A 26,496-nucleotide genomic window follows, 5' to 3' on the forward strand; every position below is an offset into this window, starting at 1 on the left:
TGAGGGGGTGATGATGTCAGACTCCAGAGTTAATTATAGAGATGGTAAAATTCCTGCCTAACCAGGCTGAACATGCTCTCACAATAGTTTTTACACAATCCAACAATCAGAGGGAGCCACGGTGTTGCATGTGGGTTCTGAATCTCTTGATATATTCCCTGAACTGAAAGTCTACCAGTGTGGAGAAAAGGAAGTATTTACATCCAGCTACCGTGGAAATAAATCAGCTTCAAGTATTTGACTTACTGATCATTTCTTTTGTGCTAATTTTTGTTACAGAATTGATCACAATTTCTGGCTTGCTTGCCATAAAGTGCCCTGCTGGGCTGGGAAGCATGTGGTGGCTCTCTTGAAAATTGCCAGTTGTTAAATGCAATCTGTAGCATTCATTAGACTTATTAAGGGGGATACTAATGCTACAGTAACTTTACTTACTCAGGGTAGCAATCAGTTTTAAGGATTGTTGCTTTAAGAGACTATTCCTCTCAAAAGAATTATGAAAAATACCTGATTTCTGTTTTGTAGGATAGCAGTATTTTATGATGCTTTCAGAATTGCTGAGGGGTTGGAGAGAGCTACAGAGGTCACAGTTCTAGTCCCGCTTAGAGATTTTTCAGTGTGTTTCTGCTAACTTTTGTTGGTTGTCAGTGTACTCTTATTTTTCCTATTGCATTTTTTCCACAGTATTGATTGAAACTTTAGAAGAAATGCCAAAGCAAATCCCTCATATGTGTTCTTGTAGTGAGTGGTACAATGGGCAAAAACACTGAACAGGATTCTAGCTACCCTGAAATCAGGGTAGTTAAAGTCCTAAATTCTAGGACCTTACTGAAATTAATGTTACTGTTCCACTTCAAATAATACATACTTCCTTTCTTAAATAGAAAGGGTGAAAAGGAAGGACATATTACTGTGTTTCTTGAATCAAGATCTGTAACACAGGACCCTTTTAACAGGGCAACCTGTAGGAGGAAGAGGAACAAAATAATACTTGGACTTTTTCTAGATGTGGTGTAAAGTTAAAATCTAAACCAAACCAAACTAGTAATTTGGTTTGGTCAATGAACTGGAACAGCTGATTACCCCTTTTATTTTGCCAGAGCAAGGAACAGTAAACACTATAAACATAGAAGAAGCAGTTCTTAAATCCCAGCAAAAAGACTGGAAACAGCTACGAATCTCAAAACATGCTAAATAGGATTCCGAAGGTTTGGGAGGATTTAGAAAATCATTCCAACTTGTTTTGAAATTGAAATCTTCCTTCTTAAAAAGCGACTCTTCATCAGTCAGTAAGTCTAATAGAGATGCTATATGGCCATAAAAATGCAAAAAGTCTTAAATTTTGAAATATACTTTATCAGAAATAATGCTCCCAAGAGCTCTCACCAGCTGGGGGAGTGCAACAGGAAATCGCTAATGTCTAGTGAGACATGCTGCAATTTTGAGAGAAGGAGAATCACTTACTAAACTCAGCTTTCAGCAGCCCTTGTAGAGTGACTAAGGAGACAGTGTCAGCTTTTGGGTGTAAAACACAAGCTGCCTTTTTGACAGAGACTTTCAAAGTCCTCTGAGAGGAAAGCATATTTATCACTTACCTAATCTTGCAGTTTATGTGATTAAGTAAGCATGAATTCTTCCACACTTATTGCTCAGTCTTGAGTCCTTTTACTACAAAGGGACTTGTGCCACAGAAACTGTCTTTCCCCCATCCACCTCTTCCCACTTTAAGCTTACCAAAGATGCTTTTAACTGTGTGGCCTCTCTGCATGAGATCAGGCAGGAAAAATAAAAATACACATTTGCAAGATGTTTTTCATGATGGAAAACAAAGTTCAAGACTGTTTTGGATGAGACCCTTTTGAATGTAACTTGCAGGCAGGCAAAGTTGTGTTGATTGCATTCGTGTAGGAGACAGCAAGACTGCTTGCCACGGAGGAGGATCTGAACAGAGGAACTGAATAGATGCCAAGCCTTCATCGCAAGTCAGTCCTCTGGGAAGAAAAGCCTTTGTTTGAAGTCCAGACTTTTCCTTAGCAAATTAACTTTTTAGTAGGTATTTCTCTTCTTTCTCCCATAGTTGCCTCATTGTTATGTTGCTATTGTACTTGGTTTTCTTGTCAGAATTGTTCAGACTTTCTAGATGGGGCATCAGCATGAAAAAACCAGACCTGTCTGGTTCAAGAGATCCTTTCGGTACCCTCCCAAGGTAAGCAGTATCCACAGGCCTAAGGACTCATATAATCAAATAACCATCCATCAAAGGATGGATGCAAATGGTTTCTGTCATGGAAGCCAGATGAACACTATGGTCTAGAAAGGTTGGAAGTGGGAGACTGGCTTGGTGGTGATGGGCCACGCAGCACCAGTGCTAGGCATCTGCGATGAAGTGGATGTTTTTTCCTCAGCTCAACAGCACTGAGCCAGTGCTGCAGGAGGAGCATAGGGGATAATCCAGGGTAAAGATTGTGCAGAATGTAAACTTTAACTTTTGGAACAAAAGTTCTTTTTCTGAGGAAGATGAAAGTACCTTTAAATAGATACCTCTTCTTTCTGTTTTTCTTTAATGCCTTTTTGTATGGTTCCTGTATCTGACCTTGGCAATATCTGAGAGGAAGGAGATGGGGAAGTAAACCTGAATGGAACTTGATCGAGTCTTTTTTTTTTTTTTAAAAAAAAAAAAAGGAAAAAGAAAAATTGCTGAAAATATGGTAACTTTCCTATCTGGGAGCATTTCTTGGTGTCAGAAAGCAGGAGAAAGGAAATGCAACAGAATCCTGATGTTGCACTTGAGGTCAGGTTGTAATTTCAAATTTCTGGGGTCTCCTCATCTCATTTGGTCTCTGCTGCTAATGTTCCTGAGACTCCTGGGGGATAGAAGTATCAGGAAGATGGCTTGGCCTCAAGTTTTAGTTTCATTTATTTTTGTCAAAGTGGGGTGGTCAGCGGCTGGGTAAAAATAGTCTCTTCTCCCTGTCTGTGGGAAGAAGAGGGATACGATCTTGCAGGTATCGCAGTGAACAGATGAGCACTAAAGCCAAATGTGTGAACTGTCCCTTATTCCTGCACTTTGGTACATTGATGGTGCCCAATTTGAAGCTTTATGTCCAGTCATCTGTCAGTACTTTAGTTCCCTGTCCCCCTCATTCATAACCGGTGCTGCCTGCACATCTCATATGACTGTGCCCTCTTATCTGGAGCCAGTTCTTGCTCTCAAGAGCAAATTCATTGTAGTCCTGAGAACCAGCACTGCTATACAGGCTGTAAGTGTCCTAAAGAGTACGTACAGCTGTGTGAGCTTCAAGCTTTTCAGGATTTGTATGGAGATCTGGTCTCTGCCTGAAAGCAGAGACTAGAATTCTTCTTCCTTTAACAATTAATAAGCAATTACAAAGGGGGTTTTTTGTTTGTTTGCTTTTTCAAACTGTAAACTCCACATTTGGTTTTTTTGTACAGGGACAGTTAGAGGAGCATATGGCTGTATTGATTGGGCAGAGCTGCCACTCATTTTGCAAAGTTGTTGTTAGTTTGCATGTGGCCGGGCAGCATTTATGAAAAAGCCCTGCCCTGCCTGCTCCTGCATTGTTTCCAAATAAAGACATGTCTGAAAGGGGAGTTAAGCCTTCCAACCACCGACCTTAAAAAAAAAAGGACCTTTTACCCATGGATTGAAAAGAGGTGATTCATCTGCAACAAACTGTTCCTTCCCCATTGCCCCTTCTCTTTCTCAAATTAAGTGAAAAAGTTGCTTTTAAATTTAAATCATGCAAACTGGTTGTTTCCCACTCATGCTCTGTAGCAGACAGTTTTGGAACCTAACCATCAGCCCTGGAGTCACCTAAAACTTACTAAAATGTTCAGTCCATACATTTTTGTTTGTTTGTTTACATTTAGAGCAGTTTCAACAGAAAATGCTCAATGTTGCCTGAAGGTGTTTAATAACTCAGCCTTTCCTTGCATATAATCTCTCATCCATGTGATGAGTGGCGAAGTTGAATGCCTACCTTTATAATGCAAGGTAGTAGTTTGAGCGACTCTTTTATTATTTCTTAAGCCAGCAGTACTTCTAAACCCAGTATCAGGGTTTAATACAAGTTTGAAATGACATAATGGTATTTTGCTGTGTATGATCTAAGGACATAGCTAACATGAGGTTGTTAGGAAGAGGTAATTTATTAGACCAGCTGGTATGGGGGGAAAAAATGAGACAAGCTTGCAGGCACACCAGCACTTCATCAGGTCTGAAATAGAAGCAGCAGATTTCAAGGTTAAACAGAAGTTACGAAGAACTACTCAGTTTAATCAGACATGCATTGAACTGTCAAAGAAGAGCTTGCTGGTATGATATTCCTTCAGTGGAGGGGGGAGGGTGGGAAGATAATTGTTCTACTGGAGAAAGAAAGGAGGAGTTTACAGCCTGTTAAACAGGGGGAGGTTTAACACCAGTACCTGATGAGCCCGTGGCTGTTCTTGGTATCTAGGGGAATTAGGAAATTTTAGTTCTTTGTCTTCTCTTTGGAAGTTTTTATTTTTGTAGGGTTTTTCTGAGAATTAAGATTGCAAGATCAGTCATTTGTAGACCAATAGGTCCGGGTTTATCGAAAGGAACTCTATCAGGCAAATCTAGTTTGCGGCATAGTTTGTCAACTGGTTTCCATCCTTAGTTTACACTGCTAACTTAGCAAGTTAGCTAGTAGTCAGTTCATAGTTGTAAAGGTAATGGCAGAAAGAAAAAAAGCCTTTTTGGTTTTTTTTAAGTTTTAACTTCCAAAATCATATAAAATCTATTCTAACAAGAAGCCCTGAATGCTAGTGTTATTTTTAATCTATTATTTTCCTCAAGCAGAAACAAAATTCAGAGTTGAAATACTAAAAAAGCAATTGCAAGGCTTTGCAGAATGACAGATGCTTTACTTGTGCTGCTAACAGAGTTGGCAATGTGCTGTTTTTAAGCTTTGAATTAGGATGCTTTATCAATGTGGTTTCGATACACATTGATGATGCACTGTCAATGTATATTGGACTGTACACTGTGGGGAGCAGAGGAAAGCTACTTGGTGCTCTTTTTCTAAAGCTCTTCACTATTTTTCTGTAGTGCTGTATCCTAAAGTGATTAATATTATAGTTAAAGCAATGTCAGATTAAACAGGTTAAAGTAGAAGTCACTATCTTCTAACTTGCTCGTCTGACTTTGTTCTTTTAATGGGCTGTCTGTACAAATGCCCTCTAAATTAACTTCTGTATATAATAATAATTGCTTTCAGGGTTATGGTATCTGGCTTTATCATGCAAAACTGACTTTCAATATCAATTATAATGCTTGAAACAATTGATGCTGTTTGAGTGGTGTCAGGAGTCCCGGGAACCAGCCTGTTGTTTTTTTCTGAGTCCTACTGCTGTATGTTAAGAGAGAAGAGCTGTTTACTCAGCTGTGTCCTGTTAGTACTGCAGGGGCTGGATAGGTAACCCTTGCATTTAACCCAAATGCTAGAGGAGGTCAGAAAAGCTTAATCTAATTTAGATAAATTACTTGCCAGGAAAGGGGTGTAGCTGTGCTAGCATTTGTCTTTCTCTGCCAGAAGACAGCTTCCTCCAACCTTCTGAAACAACAATTTGAAAAAAGTTATCATGTGTTGGGAGCAGTTTAACCTCAAGTAGGATATATTGAGGGAGAGACCACAGCATCTTCTATGATCCCTGATGTTTTAGGATATGGCATATCTGTGTCTCTGCTTCCTTGAGGGCAGTTTTACAGAAACTTTCAAAGATTAAGATATGTTAAAATATCCCTTTCACATGGTGCTTCAATCATGTAAGTCTTCAGTTACCTGGCTAGTATTGGAGCCAAGGTTTTTGTGTTTTGTTCTCAAATTTTTCAAGAAATTACCTGTAATCAGTTGCGAATGCCCTTCACCGCTACCACTTTAGTAGTAGTAGTACTGCTTTAGTAACCTGGTTTATGGGTCTCAGGAGATTTCCTGAAAACCTAAGCTGGACACCAAGTCACCCTAAGACTGGGCTTGAGGCATTAGATAGCTTGAGTATGGCCTCTGTGTAGCAATTTCACAGGGAAGCTAATATTAGAAGCTAAAAGTAATATATTGTTTTAAAATTTGACCAAAAAGGAGTAGCAGCACTAGGCATTCAAATAATTTTTGATGTGGAACAAGTTACAGAAAAACTGTAATCTAACTGGAGTTTAATGGAGTGTGGCGACTCAGTTCTAACAGATACAGGCTTTGTTGGTATATTGGCTGGGCATTGTGTAAGTAGCTTTTATTTATGGCAGAGGTAGTCAGCATGCTTTATAAAGTTGGAGTGAGAGTATTTCTAGGACTCCATCCTGATGCATTTACTACCAGAGTTTGGAAAGAGAGGATAAACTGGCATAACACTTGATGGGATTAAAATTAGGGAGGGAAAAAAAGGTATTTGCAGCAATTCCAGTAGATGGAGATGGGTATAAGTATCTATTATTCCGACATAATGGGACTCAGTATCTGTTCTGAGTTCTTACCATCTTACTTTCCGAACCCAATCTTTTAGTAAAGGCAACTGAAAGTCAAAGTCCTGCTGCAGTCCCTAACCTTGAAAACTGAAGTATCCTGTATGGAGCCCACACTTGTTTATTGTCTTTGCAATCTAAGACATTAAGGGAAAAAATGTTTATGAACAGGAGCAATTAAGACTTTAGATAAGGAAATGGAAATAAATGTAAGTTTTATTGGGTGGGGGAATAAATTTGTTCCAGTATTTAACAATGTATGTTACTGGATGTTCCTGTTAAGATACTTGCCACAAAGTAGTGAATGTGGTACACCCTCAGTAGCACGCTTCACCCATTAGAAAAAAAGCATAACTAACAGTTTATCATTAACACAGAGAAACAACTGCTTGACTTTTAAAATAAAATAAGGCAGTGGTCTACACTGATGTAGATTTCTACCATTCCTGGTGCTGATTCACCTTGGCATCCCTTAGTCTCCTCCTTTCTCTTCCCTGCCTTTCTATGTTTGGAAGTAATTTTTCAAGGTTACTTACCAAGCTGCCTGCCTTCGGCTTCTCTTTGCTTCCCAATTACAGGACAAAAGATAGGATAGGTGAGTAAGACTCTTTCAATGAAGAGTTTTGTGTTTATTCTAACAGAACATTTTCTTGTAGTCAATATATGAAAAAAATCTTTAAAAACCCCCCCACCCAACCAAACTTTTTTCCTGTGAGTGCTTTGTAAAATCTAGTTTCTATGCAGATGGTTTTTACATACCCTCAGATCCTTGAAATATCAGAAACTGGATGCTCTCACACTGTTCCTCATAATGACTTGCAAGAAATACAGATAATTCTTGGCAAACAAAAAGCTCCCAAAAAACCAACTAGTTGAGAACTTTTACATATGCCAAAGTGTTTAATAGAATACTTTCACACGCACATATACCCTTGAGGGATGAAAGTGAGAATTTTACTATAAAAATTAAATTCTGCTTTCCAAGTGAAATCCTTATGTAGTGTCCTCTCTAGAAGCAATCCTCTAGTATTGTTCAGCCTTCATTAAATAGCATTCTAGTGGTCCGGATCTCCTTGGATAGGATTTTGTTGTTTTACTGCATATTGTGACCTAATGCAACTCCTGGACTTACTCCAGTCTGTGCTATCTTCACATCTAGACTTTGGGTATAAGCTGTTGATTATGGTTTCAAACTTCCCCAGAAACAAAAATAAAGAGCTGAAGAAAATGCTGCAGCTTTTCACAGTGATCTCATGCATGGCCACATGCTGTCAGGATGTTTAAGTTTCTTGTACTGGGTTTTAATGCAGGCATACTTTCCATGGGAGTTTAAAATACTGCTGTAGTTTGACTTAAAGCCATTGGCAAGCAATACACTTACAAGATAGTCTAAATGTCTTGAATAGTAGTAGCCTTGACTGAGCTTTCTTCTGTTTACTTGACTATTTAAGAACTTGATTTTTTTAAGTCAAAGCAAGATGTGTGTATGCTGAAGTGCAATGCAAATTCTTAAATCATTTATTTAGAGAAACTGCTGGATTACCTAGCTTTTCTACTGCTTTATTTTATTCAGTTTTTCCATTAGCACTTCTAAAAATCAGACCAGGTGTAGAAAGCCAGTGAGGAAAACAAGCATCTTGCTTGGACTTCAGAATCCTTTGTGTGGAGTGTCGATATAGAACTTAAGAGTAAATGTGCCAATAGTGCTGGTGTGCCAAAATAAAGTTCCCAAGTGGCTTCTGAAGGCTCCCTGCTGTAGGAAGAAGGACTATTTTCATGTCATAAGAATACCTTTCTGCAGACTCTTAGAGCAGGGCACTGAGCTGACAATAAACTAGGTGCATTTCAGTGAATTTCTTGTGTGCTCTGTTAAGGTGCTGAAGCTCATGTACAACTGCTGTTTATTGCTTTGATCACAAATTGTGGGTCCAGCCTCAGCTGTGGCAGTGGGGCCTCTGAGGGTGATGGGGCATTTTAGCAGTGAAGCTTCTCATGGTCCATGCACCCCCAAATTCCCTAAGGCTTGCGACATCTCCTTGTTCCTGGGAACTGCAAGGTCTTGCTGCAAAACTTGCCCCATTTCCCTGCTGGGTTTTGCAGCCCCCCCTGACCTCTGCAGCAGCTGAACATATTGCTGCCTCATCTAAGCTAGCTGGACATTTAGCTCAGGACTAGACTGCATTCACACATGACAGGCCCCTAGTAACTGAGGATTTTGTAGCATCGCCTGGCCCAGGGCTGTGTCCCACCGTGTCCTGGCTAAGAAGCATTGCACTGTGCATGTCTGTGATTTCAGTGATAATGCACTATTCCTCAGCAGTGGTTTTGCCTCACTTTTAGACAAATACTACTGTAGGTATATTTCCAAAACCTGAGTTGTAAGGCCTGTCTTGCAAGGACGTAGTCCAGCACCCTTTCTGTAACTGGTTGGTAGTGTATTGCTAGAATAACCAATGACCATCAAGACATCTAAGGAGTCTTTCATTCTTTCCAACTCTAATTTGTTCAAGCTGCCTGTCTTTTCCCTTTTTTAAGGGATGTCTCTTTTTTTCCATTACACATGCTCAGTGCCTCTCTTCAAACAGCACAGCATTCCTTTGATCCTATTCATGGGACAAACAAGTTGACTGATGAAGGGAATTTACCTGCAGAATAGTGTTCAAGGCTATCCGCACGCTTACACCGTCACCCTCCGGTGGGGTGCCTGCTCCACGGTGTGCTGCTGAAGTTAAGCTTTGTGTGCTCCAGGTTGGTTCAGCTCTTGCAAATGCACATCCTTAGTTTCCCATGTGCAGATCTCACCTAGTAAAGGGGTAAGTATCGAGTCTGCTAGGTTGGACAGCCTTTTACCAAAGTCTCCTAGAGAAGAAAAACAAAACCCTGCTCAAGAAGGTGTCTTGGTTTGGGGAAGGGGTCAAGTGAGTAAAGAGAGCCACTGGGATGGGACTGGATCTCTAATGGGAGACTCTGCAGGGGGAGCTGGACAAGAGCCAGGGGAGAAGTGGAAGTAGATTTGGAAACACTGAAGAATACAGGTGAGGTCGGATTACCCATAGAATGGGGTACAGGAGGAAGGTGGAGGTATGCAGAAGGCAGCAGAAATAAAATCAGAAGAGAGGGATTGGCAAGCTAGGAGACTAAAACGAGTAGAGCTGAGAATGGCAGTTTTAGTCTCAGGAAGACATGTGAACTTTGAGGCAAGCACAGCTGAGCTCCTCCCATGTGGCAGTAAAAGCTGTGGGGTGGCAGAGCGTTCCTTCCCAGCTGTCACACAGACATCAAGGTTGCACCAGCCTTGGGGGCTGTCCTCTGTATGTTCCCAATGTGGCTCAGGGAGGCTGGACTATAACAAACCTCTCGGCTCCCCAAGCAACTGCCCTTGTTCTTTCATTTGTAGGCTGTTTTCTCTGCTCACGACATTTCATTTGAACAAAGTGGTGAGGTTTTGCTTTTGAGCTTGAACTGACCACCTGTACACCAGGGGAAGAACACCTCCCTGTTACCTCATTGAAACACCATCTGTCTTCTCAGTGAACATGTGCCTGCAGCACGCAATTGTTTATTACGTGGTAGATGTGTTTCCTCTCCTGTGACCAAGGGCTGGGGTGACAGTTAACTCTTGTAAAGTCACTGGAGAAAGTGGCCTGTTTGGGGGAGTGTGTGTGGAAAAAATTCTTCAGCCTTGATTTAAGGTAGAAGCCTTATGTGGGCCATTACTTTGTTCTTTCAGCATCACCTTTGATATGCATAGATTTTGCTGAAATTCCCTTTCTACCCTGTTCTTGAAGAATTCAGTGAGAACTTCACTCTCTAGCTCTGTACCAGTCAGGTGTAACCAAGTACAGTAACTGTGCTTTGTCCTGAGCAATGAAAAAGGCATGCTGCTTCGTGAGGGTGACTTCTCTACCACTTAGGTGTCCTTTGCATTTAAGATGTTCAGAATGCAGATAAAAAAATGTTAATTCTTTTTTCATATTATTCCATCTTTATCACAGTGGAGGAGATACTGCTGTGTTTCTAAACTGTCCCAAAAATTTCTTCCTGAAGCCTGTCTTTTGGAATTCTTAGTGTTTGTGAGCAAAGATGGAAAATGGGAGTGTTAGAATGGAGAAAAGTCAGCTGTTACTTTATCTCCCATTTGAAATTAAAACTGCTAAAGCATAAAAGCATTTGAAAGCATTTGCTAGCATGCAGTTACACAAATGGTCCTAAATTAACTGGTGTCAAATAAGCAGTCACCTTTGAGGGTGTCATGGTGCTTTTTCTGGATGTGCTTGAGTTTATTGAGATTCTACTTTTTGACCAAGAGGAGAGACTGTTCCCCCTGGTACTTTTTGTTTGTCAACATGTATTCTGAGAGACTAGGAACAAATGGGTGAAGTCATTTTTTCTAGCAAGTAATGCAAGCCCGACAGGTTTTCGCTCATCCCAGTTTGGATGTCTGTGAAGTATGACTGACTTCCATAGTTCAGGGCTATCCTGACTGCTTCCTAAAACTCTGTTAATGGGTCTAATGCACATGCACCAGTTCATCTCATTACTAGTGTGTTGTTTAGTTTCCTACAGCATTCATTATTGATATTAGATAGTCATAAGAGCATACTGTGCTGCTGCTGATCTAAGCAAAATGGACACAAAGTGAGTTATTTTAGGGCTATTTGTGTGTAATTGTGTCTGACTGGCCCTTTTTTGAATGTGTGCGCCCCATTTCTTTGTATTAGTGAAGCATATATTGGGTGAGAATATACTTTTAGCAGAAAACCAGCAGTTCTGAGCCAAGATCTCTCTGTGCATCTGGGCACAGCTTGAGCCCAAAATGATAATGACTAAACTTACAAACTGTTCAGCATGATTCCCAGCTGTATTTTTAACATGCACTATTTAAAGAGTGAGTTGGCCATATATGCTATCACTTTTAATTATTATAGTGTGAACCCCAGGTTCATTGCAGGAACCGGATGTAACTGTGGTAGTTTGGTTTCTTTCAGTGGGGTGATAATCATGGTTTAGTTTTACTCCCTGTGTGTTAAGAGATTTTTCTAGCTGTGAGAATCGTTTGGTAAATGTATCATGACATCTGGTAGTACTAGGTAGGTATTTAAGCCTTACAGGGTGGTGGTGTTTTTCTTGTACTAAGGAGCTATGTTACGGAGTTTAAAAAATGCAAGAACTACAAGTTTCCAGGGCAATGAGCAGGATCCTCAGTTTGTTCTTCACTGCCCTCCTGTAGACCTGTGTTCTCTGTGCCCGTCCCTGCTGACTAGGAAGAGTCTCTGCCAGCCCTCTGGCAGCATGCTCACTGGGGATGCTTCATTCAAGGCAGCAAAGTGCTTAGAAAATGGGATGCAGATTTTAGAAATATCAGGGTACAAATAACTGAAATGTCCTGGTATTTTACTGTTCAGTGCCAGACATGGAGGGAATGAAGGACAGAAAAGCACTGTCTGTATTGACCTGTAGGGAAAAAGCTGCTCTGAACAGCCCCTTGGAGGGGGTTTGGCAGCTCTGTGGGAGGAGGTGACCCATGCTGCTATCCTCTGTCTGCCAGCTCTAACCACAGAGCAGTCTCGTGGCTTTCCTTGCAGACTCTGTGCTGGGAAAGAGGATAGGATGGTGCCCAAATCTAGCATCTTGAAATTACCTTGGGAAAGGTATAAAGGAAAAACTAGTCTGAACCACAAGAGAGGCAGCAAGCAGCGGAAGCAGGTTTTTTTGCCAGACAGCTATTTTGGGGAGAGTAGATCATTACTTTTGAAGCCATCTGTCTGAATTGCAGTGAATCTCACCATAACTGATCAAGAGTGTTAAATAATTAAATAGTAGTGTTCAAATGAGTATCTGTACCTTGCTTTCATCTATTTCACTTGGTTCTGGTGTTTGACAAGTACCTGTCTGCTGTCTTGGAGCTGCGAAGGTGGCTGTTTATACCTGCACTGCTGGCCTACTTTCAAGCAATTCATGCAGTGAGAAACCTGATTATTTTTTCAGTCTAGTGGTCCTAAAAATGTGCTGTGGTGAAAACTGTACCTGAACTCAAGGCAGTTTCATGCTGCCTGTGGTGAAACTGAAGTATGTCTCCCTCAGCTGTGAGCTGTTGGCTGAGCTTAACCTCTCACGTAGGAGTAGCGAGAGCTTCTGACCAGCACTGATCTGTTGAGATTCCCATGGCTCTGCAAGCGCAGAGATGGCAGAGTGGTGGCACAGCTGTTGAGAAGGGCTGGCCGAGCCCCTTCCGCCTGCCAAAGGGGTAGGTAGGCTCCAGCCGCTGCTGCGCTGCCGGCTCGCAAGGTAAACACGGGGTGACCTATAAGCCAGCCAGTCAACTTGTGCGTGGCCTTATTAGGCAAGCTGCGGCAGCGGTGTCTGGGGACAGAACATGCTGGATGGCGGCGGAAAGCGCGCAGCCCAGAACAGATCCAGCCCAGACCCCGGGAGATACGACCCAGTACTGTGGCGCTGACAGCGTGCTGTCTGAGCCCAGCTGTCAGAGAGGCTGAACTCTGCTTGGCAAACAGCAAGAATTTTCCTAGAGATGGCTTTAAAAAATAAAATCCTCTTGTGTAAATGTTAATAACTGTAGTTCTCTTTCCTGGTGTATTTTTCATGTGCTTGGTTATAACATTAGGATGCCAGTTCACGCTGGCATTCCGTATACTGGAACACTTTGCAGTGGCCTTTGCTAAGAAGTGTGTTTCCATTCCTTGTGCTGCCTGGTTTCAGAAACACACCTGAACTAAGAGGAATTGGTTTTGGTTGGTTGTTTTTTTTTTTTAGTATGACTTCAGGACTTGTTTCTTCTCTCTTCTTATGCAGTTTTATGCCCTTTATTGGAAGACTGACTGTTAGTGGATAAAGCCATGATCCTACTCCCAGGAGAAGGGGAATATTGGCACCCACTGCCTGTGTGCAGACCAGGCCTTGACTAGGTTACTTCACACCCACCTCGTCAAAACTGACTTTCACATGGGAGAAGGCTGTAAAATAAAAAAAAAGTCTGCGTGTTTTTCCTTTAGTAAAATCCTCATAGATTTATACAAGTACGGTACAAGGCAGATGCTGTACAATCTTTCCTGGGCAGCTCTGGGAAAGCTCTTCAGATCTGACTTGTGATTAAGTTGCTATTAGTGATTGGTACCTTCCTGAGCATCAGACATGTTTGTGATTTTTGCAGGGGCCTTGGAAATCTATGAGGGCAATAAAGAGAAAAGGCTGTGGCTGCTATGAATTTAAACCTGCTCTCTAGAGAACATGCTCCAGAACTGCAGCATCACTGGGCTAACCAGATTTTCTTTCCTCATGAATTTTTGCTTAGCAATGCTGGATTCAAATTAAGCCTAGTACATGTGGTTTTTTTATAGTGACATTATTTTCAGTGACAGTACTTGTAGTTGAGCTGTCCTACCTTGACCATCAGCTATTGAATAAAGCACATGCTTTTTCTTTAGTTCTTTTACTAAATATTTAATTTTCTGAGAAAGCATTGTAACATGCTATAAACAGGTTGGGAGCTGGGGTCATAGATTTGTTGTCTGCAAGGTTGCTGTCTGCCTGAGGCTTAAAAATGACAGTTATATTTTAAGGTAAGTATGCAGGGATATGATGTGGCCTGTGAAATGTCACATCACAGTGGTAAACAAAATTGATGTTTCCTTAGATGACTATTGCAAAGAGCCAAAGAACTTTGTTATAAATTCTTCCTTGTGGTATGTGTGCCTCTCTCTGCTCCCTTATTGGGCTTTTACATGTGTGCAGAGATAGCGGAGCAGAGGTGTTCCAGAGCACCTGGGAGAAAACTTAGTAGCGTGGCCGGGCTTTTTGTGTTGCTGAACTGCATGGGGCCACTTGCTGTTCCAGTCAAGGGGACAGCTTTGTGCTGGTTGTATTGCACTCTGATTGAAGATTTTATGGAGTCTGAAGAAACTAGAAGTGTCAGAAGATGGGGCAACCCATCCTAGAAACCCTAGCCACTTGTTTGGAGGACAGGAGTTTTGCAGACAGTCTCTTCCAACAGCGGTTTAAGCCCTCAGTTGTTGCAGCAGCAAAGCTCTCGTTCACTGCAGCAGTAAAGAAGAACTGCTGCTTGTATCATGACTTCAGTGAAGGATGTCCATGGAGCCATGGCTAACCCAGTGCCTTCACAATCTGAACTGCAGCTGCTTTACAGTGAACCATGGTGTGAAATGCTCTCAGATACTGTTTTGCTAGGTAAAACCCATGTCTCCTCAAAGTCCTTGGGCTGTTTAATCATTTAAATGGTATATATTGCTGGGAGATAAATTTGTGCCTTGTCCTTGTTTCTGGCCATTTGCTCAGTTGATGTCTAACCCTGGCCCTGTGCACACCTGACACCTTCTGTTACTGTTTCAGGCCCACAGACAAATAGGTCTGAGTCAGTTTGGATAATGTGCCTTGCTGGTATATCTGGTTACCACATGTGAGAGGGGCATGTGGCCTTTGAACTTCCTTTAAGAAGCTAGTCTAGACTGATCCTACTTCTAAAGAGGAAAACCTTGAAGGTCTTTTAATTATGCTAGTCTTGCTGTACAGTTTTGTGAACAGTGATATGAGATGTAGGAATGTCAGGGGACGTTACCTTCATGTTTCTTATTCTGAAAATGTGTTGTAAGATTGAAAGGTACCAAAAAATCTCCTTTTAGGAGCAATTCATTACTAAAATTAATGACATGAGCAAGATTTCTTCAAATCTGCAATAGTAATCTGGAAACTGAAAGGTTTTTTTAGTGTGCGTGGAAAAATACCTGTTGTTCTCCCTTTTCCCAGAGCACATGAGTAAATAACCAGTAGAAAAAGACCATCCATATTCTTTTAACACATTTGTCATCTTGTACTAAAAAACTAGTTCCCTTTATAACACTTACTAATCAGCTTTTTTGATCTCTTCTTGAATGACCTGTTTTAAAGTACACCACACTGGCAATGCAGTGCTGAAGCTTATCTGAAGATTTGTCCAAAACCTAATCACTAGCCAAACAGAAATCTTCTTGGCAGGATCATTATTTGAGAACTGTTGCACAGTGGGAGTAGGGGTGGGGTGGGGGGAGAAAAAAAGCAAAGTGAGAAGGATTATGTTTGCTTTCCACTGGAGGGATGATACCATATCAGGAAACTTTATCCTAGTTTAAAAGTCCATACACATGACCTCCGTTTAGGAAATGAGAATATCACTTGCCCATGTACGTGGGGTTTGGATGGAGAAGACAAAACTCACTGGCATTGCCAGCCCAGAATACATACTGTGTTTGCAAGCGAAGACACTTGAACATGACTTGAGACAATGACTTTCTGTCAAGTTATTATACTAATGAAGTAATCTGTTAGACTTTTGACCTGTCCTTTAGCTTTGGGCTAAATTATTTCTTGAACACCTTGGCAGAAATTGCTGGAGTGTAGGAGGAAGAGGAGATAAGAAAAGGGAGGCTCTTCTAGTGCCTTGCCACTTAACTTTGGAAACATGTGCCTTCGTGCCAAAAACTGACAGGGTGGCTTGGTGTGGGCAAGTAGCCTGGAGCCTGGGAAGGCAGGTCAGATGGAGTGATGGAAGAGAATGGTCTGGTTTAGCCCTCTCTTCTGACCTTCATTCCTGTGATCATCCACAGCATCTCAGATCTTGGCACAGCTCGTTTTGACTTGCTGTTCCAAGGGTGCTGTCCTTGTCCAGAAGAAGAGCAGTGAAATAAAATTCATGAGCTCCTTTTAGATCTCTACCCATGAATTGTGAATGAAAATATGATTTCGTCATCTTACTTACAGATCATCTCAGTTTTCTGTGCTACTCAGACTCCTGCTTACCGAACTAGCGTATTTGTTAAAAGTTTCTTTGTAGTCACTGTGGGTTTTCTTTCCTCTGCATTCTTGATCTCTCTTTATTTTTAGGCTTTCTTCAAACAGCTGTCATGGCCTTCTTTGATTTTTGTTTTTATAATAACTGCAAGTCACAACAAAGTATCTAGTTCTCCTTATCACAGAGGAACAATTCTAAATATAAATTCGTAAGCAATCAAAATTAAGAAAGAAAAAGACTTCATCTTGGTGGGACCTGATTCATAACTCTTCAGTGCTTTGGGGTTGGCAGCCCTGTAAGTTGGGACAGTTTTGCAAGCTGTTTAAAGTCCAGCTTTGATTACAGTGATTAGTTTTGCCAGAAAAAAGGAAGATATTTTCCTTCTCTTCCTGTGGGAAGCTTCAGAACAGCATTTAACTGCCAGTTGGTCTTTCATGAGCAGTCTCAGATTTGAAATGTATGCATGCTTAACCTCTAGCTCTTTGCCCAGATGACTGCAGACTTAACTTCCAGCTGGGCTGCCCCCCTTTCTAAGGGCTGAACTGTTGTTCTCTCTTTGTTTGCTTATGTTGGAGGCTGCTAATGCTCAAGAATTAATGATGGCAGAGGAGGACAAGAACATTACTACCGATTTGTAACACAGCCTTGATAACATAGTTTGGCTGAGCATACTTCTAAGTCCTGGAGACTGGATCTCTTTGAAGGACAAAATACTCTTCTTCCTTACCTCATCAAGTATTTGGAGATGGATTTATTTTCTTTTGGGAAAGACTTGCTCTTAAACCTGCTGTTTCCAAACAAGCATAAAAAAACTAAATCTAAGGCTTCTTTTCTTTATATCATTGCTTCACCCTGCTGACTTACTGTTTTACCAAGGTGTCTTCTCCACTGCCAAAGCTGGTTAAGCAACAGCACAGAGGCCCATCTTGCAGTAGGTGGTCCCATTTTGATGGAAAGGAGGGAGAGAAGTTGTTAGTTACCTACAGTTGTATCTTTGCAATGATCTGTGTGAAGTGCGTAGCATTGATGTAATATCCTAAGGCTCCAGCATCTCATGGCTTTAAGAGTTTTAATGCTGGAAGCAGTGTTGGCACATACCCCTGGTCTTGAAGAGACACTGAACAAACTCTGGGGTCACAGATTCTGCACAGTAGCACAGTTTCAGTATTAACAGCAGTGACATTAATGTGAATTCATAGATACCATGCAAAGAGCAGTGACTGGTGATCACCTTTCAACCTAACATGAAGAGAGCTTGAAGCCAAACTGTAGAGTATTGGGTAGGTTTTTCTGTGAAACCTTGATGTTGCTGTTGTATTGGATATTTTACTTTCCTCTATAATAATTCTCTTTGATCCCATGAGATGGCCCCTGTATCTTGACCTGCCAGCTGTAAATAGTAGGAAAGTCTTACTTGCACCAAAGCCTATCACAAGTATTCCTTCCTAGGTGGTAGCCAGAGCTGTTGGAGAAAGTGACTTCTTAATGTGTTCTGCAAGTAGAATTTGAACAGCAGAAGCAAGAACCCATTTAAAGTACACACATTTGTGAAAGGCACTCTATAGAGTTTTTCTGTCTTTCTGCAGCTCTGTGTGCCTTTATCTTCTGCACCTCTTTCACCATGAGCCTGCTGAGGACAAAATGTTGGAGGTGATATACAGCGGAGGAATGTGGGATCCTGACCCCTCACTCCACAAATACAAATACACCCCTCCTCTCTGTCATGTGGGACATTGCCAGACACAGGGATGACAACTGAGCTGAGCTCACCTCCTTTGTTAGCCAGAAGGGTTGATCCCTTTCCTGATCATAAGATCCTGTGCCTTTTTCTTTGTTCTGGCACCTCCTGAAAAATCATACCCAGCAAAAATAAAACGGAATATTTACTACCAGTTTAGTCATCTGACTAGGTCACTAGGAGAGAGGACGTAGCAGAGCTCCTGCAGAGAGAAATGGGTAGGACTGTCTTTCTTGGCAGCCATGAGCTATTGCATCAACTCAGCTGTCAAGTCTAACTTCTTCAACCTTGCAGCCCCAAGATTTATCAAATGAGTGTTATTTATCTGCATTTTATAAGAAACAGTTCTCTTACTGTGTACCAGATGAGTTACAGGTGCTTAAAAATGCTCTAGGTAATAATACTTCTATTCACAAGACCAAGTAAGCAGTCTTCACACATGCAGGGTTTGGAAAGAAGGGATCTTTTCAGAACTAGGCCTCTCTTTTATTGATACACCCACCCAAACAGATACTGATCCAGAATGTCCCCATTAGTGATTTCTACCAGCTTCTTTGTTATTTCTGCACTGTCTCGTTTTTGTGTTTCAAGTACACCTGCACTTATGTCTAGGCCATAAAGCGGATTTTCAGGTTATTGGCAAGTTTGGACCAGTGTTAACAGATTACACTATTTGTTACTGCTTTTGTATGTACTAGGCTTGAGTACATGTAGGCTTTCACAGCTGATCAAGAGAGCACAGCAGTGTTCAGTTTGTGTTCTATGGGTAGTGCTGTGAAGTGGTTAGAATGAAACACAAGAGCCAGTAAGGTTACGGGCAAATTAAAAAATGTGGTATGTACCATCAAATCTTTCTGAACAAAGGATGTAACTTGGTGAGTCAGAGTCTTCAATGCCATGTTCCTTGTGTTGGGTGACTCTCGTTCCAGGTTGCTCTGGAGTGTTGAAAGATCAGCTAATAAAAGGTGCTTCGGTTAAGGTGACTCCAACATTATTCATGTTTAAAAATAAATAAATGACTACAAATAGCAGGGGCATTAGACAAGATGGACTGCATAGTCTTCTGTCCATTGCAAGAACTTGTTAGCATGAAAAACAGTGTTTTGATGACCTAGAGAGACTAAATACAACTTCATGGTGAGCCAAGAGAAATTAATAGGTTTTTGATAGATTATATTTTTCACTTGTGGTTAAGCAGCCTGTTACATCATTGCTTGTATTTTGCATGTACATAGAGGTTCCCAGCATGGATCAGAATCCTGTTCTACCAGGTATCATAAAAATAGGTAAGAAAAGTCAAGAACCTCAGTCTTGTGTTTCTAGGCTACCTTTTCATGGCCCTGACAACCTCAGCCTTGTGGTGAGTTTTCTGCTGATACTAGTTGAAATCTTTTTGAAGGGAAGAAGTCTGTTGAAGGGAAGCTAGTTGGCAATTGCTGCCTTTGGTTGGATGGGGTTAAGTGCATGGACCTGTTTCGGTCACCTATTTAATGCTTCTTTATGTCTCTGTGTGTTAGATGATCAGGTAGTTCAGTATGGAAGACTGAGCTAGGGTTATTGCAGCATTTCTAACAAATACTTCCAGACTTTCAAAATGAACTATAAAGGGTTCTGACTCTTCAATCCAAAATCCATCAAATCTGTTTAATAAAAAAAAATGGTAGCTAGACAGTGCTTTTGTGCAATTTTACACCTTCTGTCTCAGATTAAAATATTTGGAGCTGTGGTGTCTGTTCTTAAATCCCCACCCCCACCAGTAATTTTTCTCATATGTTATCCATAAATCTTGTCTGTTTTAAATGTTCCAACTAATAGTTAGGCAAAACGTTTAGCATAATGATATGATTAACAGAGTCCATTTTTTTGGCAGTCTGGATGCTGTTTTTCTTGAGCAAGTATTGCAGTTTATCCTGATTAGAGATACGAAGAAATTTTTTCTCTTTTCGGAGGGTTTTTTCTTTTTTTTTTTTTTAATATGAGGATTTAGGGGTTCTGCATTCATTTTGCAGGAATATAATGTGTGATTTGGCTGGATCTTTGAAGTGGTAATATTATAAATCTCCCAATCACCACTGCCCAATCTGTTTTAGCATTCATGTGCCTAATTTCTGTTTGTAATCTGATTACTGGCTTGAGCTGCTCCAGCTTGCAGCCTATTGCTATGCATTTACTGTACTCCCTGGGACGCGATAGCCTGACAGCTCCAGTCCTGTGCTATGAAAAATCTCTACACGATATTGCTAAGACAGGCCTAGGGCTGTGGCTGGTTGAGAATTAGCTGCTATTGTAGTTTCTCTTTGCCGAATCCTTTGTTTGTGCAACCATGTTCAGAAATCCTTGGATCTCCAGCTATTTGGGAAATGTTAAATACTCTGAGGAGCAAGGTAAGAGTTCCAGGTAGATGGAAGAAAATGCAGTTCATTTGTGTGTGTTTAATCTCTCTCATATATATATATATATATATATATGTGCATGTGTAAATATTGTTTGACTGGATCTTCTGCAGCTACATTAGCTACTTTAGCAATCGGTATGCAGCTAGTCACCTAGGCTATTTCATTATTTCCTAAAGGACACTTTTGAAAGATCCGATTAGATGGATCTTTTAATTAGCTTAGCTTGCAGCTGATTTAGGGCCTTTAAATATACTAAGTAACACTGGAAGGGTACATCTACTGCTTTTTTCTTAAATTCAACATTTTAAATTTCCTATGTATTAAATTATGTATAGTGGTTTTATCTGGTAGTTTGTACCTAAGAGGGAGGGGAACTAGACTGAACAAATGGTTAAAGTTGTGAGCAAGTTTGATTTACACTTCAGTAAATACACTCCTAATTTTAAATGCAAATATTTAAAATTGTTTTAATGTGGTTATGAGCATGTTTAGAATTCTTCAATGAAAGAAGGAACAAAATGCTGTTGCAAAAATTTTCCTTCTCTATATCAGGTACTGTGAGGGTGGGTTTTCTTCTTTAAATTAACCATTGAATTAAGACTGTGTTAAACTGGTATTTCTTTTGTGGGCATATCTATTTTCTTTTTAAGCAGAGTTGTTTTACTTTTTCTCCTGTGTTTGTATTTAAGACTTCCATATTGTAGTAAGTAAGTTTTATTGGACTTTAATCCTCCCACATGGGGTTTAATTTGAACAGGAGGAAATACATAAAATATCAAAACTGCATAACAGAATATAATTGTCTGGTTGGGTTTGAGGGGGGGGGGGGGGGGGGGGGGGGGGCAGGCAAGAGAGGAACTTGCCCCCGTGAAATACAGCAAAGTTTTAAGATGTTTTTGAGGCATTATACATGTGGTATGTATGACTGTTATTGAATGTGTTTAAAGGGTAGCAGGAGTCAGAACAGCTTGTGTGCCCCCTCTTAGCAGCCCTTCTTCCTCCCTTCTCCCAGCAAAGCAACAAAAGCTACTTTCTTCCCTTCTCATATCCCCTCTCCAGTTTTGGCTAGGGTAGGGAGAATTTCTCTGTGGTCTACTTGTGGTTTTCATGGTGGACAGCTGTTTTAGTGCCAAAAACTATAGGATGGGTTATATCCTGTTAGAATGGCTATAAATTTAAGATATGCCTGGTTCTGATTAGCTAAGCTGATACTGAGCTGGGCTTTTTTAGTTACTGCCTACTCTTCTTACAGTAATGTAAATCTGGCCTCTTTAGAGGATACTTATGTCATGGAGTATTCTTTTTAATGTTGTCATGTAAAATACAATGATTCATATACCATCCATACTGTTTTTCTTATAATATTCTGGTTTGGTCTGTCAAGATGTTTCTGTGTAATCTGCGTGCTTTATTCTCCATTTACTTGGAAAGAGAAAAAAACAGGAAAAAAGTTGCCTATTAAAGATGAAAAATGCTATTAGCAAAGCTGCTTGAAATCTGCAGTGACTTGTAGCAGATGCCTAAAAAAATGCCTTTTTGCATATTTTAAACCTCTTTATGAAGCTGTTAAAATGGTCTTTTTTATTTTACTCTTTTTTTTTTTTAAAAATGTTTACCTGGAGAAGTGTCAGGAAGAAGCAGAAAAGAGGAAGGTGAAAAGTTTTGAGAGGCAGACAAAAGATACATTCGCCAAATTAAGACCCATGTTGTCAGCTATAATAAGTTTCATTAAACCCTTTCTGCAACAGAAAGATACATCCTACCTAGATTTTAACATACTTTGTATAAGCAAAAAGTGGTTTTTTACCAGTTAACTCTTCTTTGAAATAGTTAAACCTCAGCTCTGGGGTAGAGTAGAAGGGATGTTGCTGCTTTTGAATCGTTCTAAAGTCCAGATCATGTAATATTCAGGTCTGCCTTGAAAAATAAAATGAACACTGCATCAGTGACTGTTTATTAATTTAGGGTCCTGGGGTAGTTGACTTAATATGGATGGGGACAGAAGGCAATTTTCCCATTGGGAGTAAATTAATAGTAGCTTCGTGTGTTTTTCAGTAGCAGTCACAGACCAGGTGCTCCTCTGCTTCCTGACTAGTAGTTCTCTGAGGTCTCTTAATGGTGTCCTCATTGTTTAATGGAGGGACCTGGTACTTGGAGCACCGGTCCTCCTTGCCACTGTTCATTGTTTAGACCTGATGATGATGCTCTTGACTGCAGAAATGAAAACGTTAAATCTGGGGGGAGAGGGGAGATTGTCCATTGCTTGTTATGGTTCACACAGGTTTGGGAACCTAGTGGCTTTGTAATACATACTTTTTGAACATAAGGCTGTATCTGACACAGTTTTGCTCTCAGTGTAAGCAGGTACTCCCCTCTGAAAGTAAGCATGTTCTAAGGCTATGAGAAAAAAAATGGGAGCTTCTAAACAGTAGACAACCTTCAGAAATATTTCTGTCATGGATGGCATAATACTGTTGTTGCAACAGATCCTCAGCTGGGCATCTCCGACTTCTGCAGTGAATATGCAGTTTTTATAGTATTGCTAGGCTGCAGCCAAAAAGGCTCTTGCTGCTTGCAGCATTTCTTATTTGCAGAGTGCTTCATAAATACATCTGCTGCCCATTTTATAAGCTGGGAAACTGAGTCAAGGAGTTTAAATGATAGCCTCAGGCTGCAGTGCTATGCCATGAATACTGGGATTAGAATATGGCAGTTCCATAAAGTGTTGATGCTTTTGACATGTTTACTGCCTGTACTCGTTTTTCCAAGGCTTTGGTTTATCACCATCTTGGACATGCCAGATTATGCCCCTTTGACTAGAGGGAAGGCCTTTGCACCATCTTTTCCAGTGGAAAAGGACTATGATTGGAGAGTAAAAGTTCCCTGTTCATTAAAACATCTTCACTATGCTGTGTTTTTTTTTTTTCATTTCACAGATTTTGACAAAGAAAACTCAGTCAGATTTAAACCTTCACGATTGCTCCAAAGGAAGAGAGCGTTAAGGTAAGGTCAAGTTTTTCTTGCCCAGTGAAGATGTCTGGTTGCACAATTGTAACTTGCAGTCATTGCTTGAATCTATGTTTATTCTTTTGTCAGGGAAAATGATTATTGGTCCTCTTGCAGGACCAAGGTTTGGCATAAAGCAGATGCTCTGAACGGGTGTTGAAAACACTAACTGCCTCTTAAGTAATGTGAAAACTTATAGATGGCATTGCTAAGGGAAAAGTCCCACTCAGCACTGAGCCTCCTGGCACTGCAGTGCCCATTTTTCCTTGCATGGCATGGACACAGTACAGACATTTAGTGAACCAGCTTGGAAAACTGATCTGTCTGAAAAAGAAGGTGGCTGAAATGGGTGAATTAATTATAGAGCCATGCAGAGAGCTTTGTCAGTACACAAGGGGGACACACGAAATGAATGGAGAGTTGGTGCTGCTTCCTTGCAGGGCCATGCTGCCTCATGCCTGCAGTCTTAGGGCATGGTTCCACAGGGCTGAGTAAGGGGATACAGTTCACAGTTAAGCAAGGTGGCAGGTCATGTTCATCACCATGTTTTTGGTGTCCACCTTTGTGCCTGCTGGACTCATTCATAATGGCACAGAGTGGATGTCAGGGAGTTGGGAACTGATTCTTGCCTCAGCGACCAGCTGTTTTGTTGGCTCAGCTGCACAGTAATCCACCAGTCTTAGGCACCCAGGCTCATGTTTGCAAGCATCTTTTCAGTCAACGCACACCTGGAGCACACCTGATTCCCTGCCATAGTGTTTCTTAGATACTGTAGAGAGATGGAGGGAATAGGTGTACAAGATGCATTGTGTTGTGGAAGGCAGGTAGGAGAAAGTAGAAATGAGAGTAGTAGAGAAGGATATGACTGTATCTTTTATGTAAGAGTCCAGGGAAGGAAATTCTCTTGGAGGTAGAGAAAGAGAAGAAAAAAGAATGCCAGGCACCTAACTGGCACGTATACAAGTGGATTTTCATGCATGTGTTTCGATCATGAAATCTCAGTATATCCCGTAGCTTTAATCCAGATGACAGGGCAGTGTTACCAGTGGCATTTGGATCAAACTTCTGCTTGATTTTGGGCATGTAACTAGGTTAGTGGGACAGCTATTTAGAAACTGTATGCTGCTGCTGCTGCAGCTGATGAAGTTTTCAGCCTGGAATCCCTGATGTATAGAAGCAGCCCACACTTACTTTGGAAGTTGCAAGAATAGTATAACTACTGAGACTGTCAAATACTAATGCCACATTATACATTGTTTTTAAAGAAAAACTATTGAGGTTGTGAAATATTGTTGCCTGTGTTTTAATAGGAATCATATGAATTCCTGAACATTGGAGAGTATGAGTTTGTTGGGAACCTGAGGCCAAACCACACACAAATTCTGTGCGAAACAAACTTGTGGGACCTCATGTTGTTGATTGCATTTCATGAACCATGATCACAGGCTGTATTTCAGGCAGGCAAAGGAGGAGAAGTTCCCCTTTCAATATCCAGTTTTAACAGGGACTTTAAGAAGAAAGAATTCTTGCAAACTTCTAATTTTTTTTTTTTTTTCATTTAGAGAAACCCACATATGCCTTAAATTTTAATAAGGAATGTGCATAGCCTAGCTGTTAAATGCAGAAACTCCTGGTGCTGCTGCTTGGAATCTGCACCTAAATTTGTAGCATGACTTGAGAAATTAAGAAAAGCAAAGATGAGTAGATGTAGTTGCGATACTTCTAGAACAGGGTTGTGGATGAGTTTGAAGGTGCAATATACTTGGCAATCCAAGCCTGACTGTCTGACTCTGCTTAAGCAACTAAATTGATGCTGCAACTGCTCCTTTAGCAGAGAAACTAATAAAGCAGGGAGACATTCCTTTGAGGAAAAAGAGAACTCTTGGTGAGGAATTACTTATGAGTGTATTTTTTTAAAACCCTTATGAGTAGTGTCCTGTAAATATATTTTTCTTTTTTTTTTTACTGTTTGAAATTGCTTTAACATCATTCCAACTCAAGTTAGATTCCTAATGAGTGTTCTTATTGAATACCGTTGACATGTCCTAAATATGCCTACTTTCATTTTTAGAACTCATTTTATATATGTATCTATAAATAGCTAATTGTTTGGCTTGACTGTATCATCTTCAGAGCAGTACTCTGTCTCTGAATTCTCTGTGCAAGTGAAAGCAATGTAATTGATACATCGGTTTAAAGCATTTTGTGTTTCTAATGTGTAAATATTTAAAACAAGCAATGCCACCTGCAGCTTTGCGAGAGACAGCAAAAATGCCTCTGAAGAGGAAAAACTCCTCCGTTGCAGACAAAATAGTCAGTGTATGAAAATAGTTAATCATTTAAAAATAAACAAGTAAATAAAAGTTGACAGTCTGTCCAGAGGGAAATGGAAAATGAGAGCATAACGGGAGCTGTGAAGGGACTTTCACAAAGCAGATAACCTATGATGCTGTGTCACCCAGCGAGGGTTAAGAAGTTTGTGGTTGTTAAAAGAATTTTAATGAAATCTGCAAGTGAGCAAAGGTTGGAAGCCACCTTCAGTACAAAGAGGGAGGGAGCTCACATACAGGAAGAACTGGATGACCTTGAGGAGTAATAGAAAAGGATGTAATGTAATAATACTAAGTGCGCAGTTGTGCATTGGGGGCTGATAAATTTTTCTGTCACTTGCAACTGATGAAAGCAAAGCCTTGGCATATTAGTTTCTCTTGCGGGATTGAGCAACCAATATAGTGTAGATATAAAAGGCAAATGTGTTGTAGACCCCAGCATTCATTCTGGTTTTAGAAGACACTGCTAAGACCCAGGTCTGTAATCAAGACTGTCCAATTCTGGTCACCACATACAAAAAAAGATGACTTAAAACTGGAATAGGTAGAGAACATTTTTACAGATAGTCAATGAAACTGGGGGCCTGTCTTGAGACAGCTGAGTAGATGTGGAAAACTTCCGTTAAGGTAGGTAAGTGAGGTAACCAACAACATTGGCATGAGAACAAATGGATGGAAACCCAGTGAAAGACATTTAGACTGGGTTTAGAGGGTCTCTGGCT

At 40.7% G+C, this 26,496-nt stretch overlaps 1 protein-coding gene across 17 annotated transcripts in view; it reads left to right on the top strand.

The window, feature by feature from the left end:
- Window positions 1–26,496, top strand: part of SVIL (supervillin) — a 146,770-nt gene that overhangs the window by 51,903 nt on the left and 68,371 nt on the right. For 16 of the 17 annotated variants that reach the window (XM_074867015.1, XM_074867043.1, XM_074866936.1 and 13 more), the window contains one exon: window positions 23,375–23,441. Coding sequence is in view for 13 of the 17 variants with exons in the window: in XM_074866936.1 (XP_074723037.1) it covers window positions 23,375–23,441 (67 nt within the window). In the remaining 4 variants the exon portion in view is untranslated. Of the gene's footprint in view, window positions 1–20,009; window positions 20,427–23,374; window positions 23,442–26,496 lie in introns of those variants that run through there. The other variant, XM_074866945.1, reaches the window with a different exon arrangement.

The sequence above is a fragment of the Strix uralensis genome, chromosome 1, assembly GCF_047716275.1.
Source record: "Strix uralensis isolate ZFMK-TIS-50842 chromosome 1, bStrUra1, whole genome shotgun sequence".
NCBI classification, from domain to species: Eukaryota; Metazoa; Chordata; class Aves; order Strigiformes; family Strigidae; genus Strix; species Strix uralensis.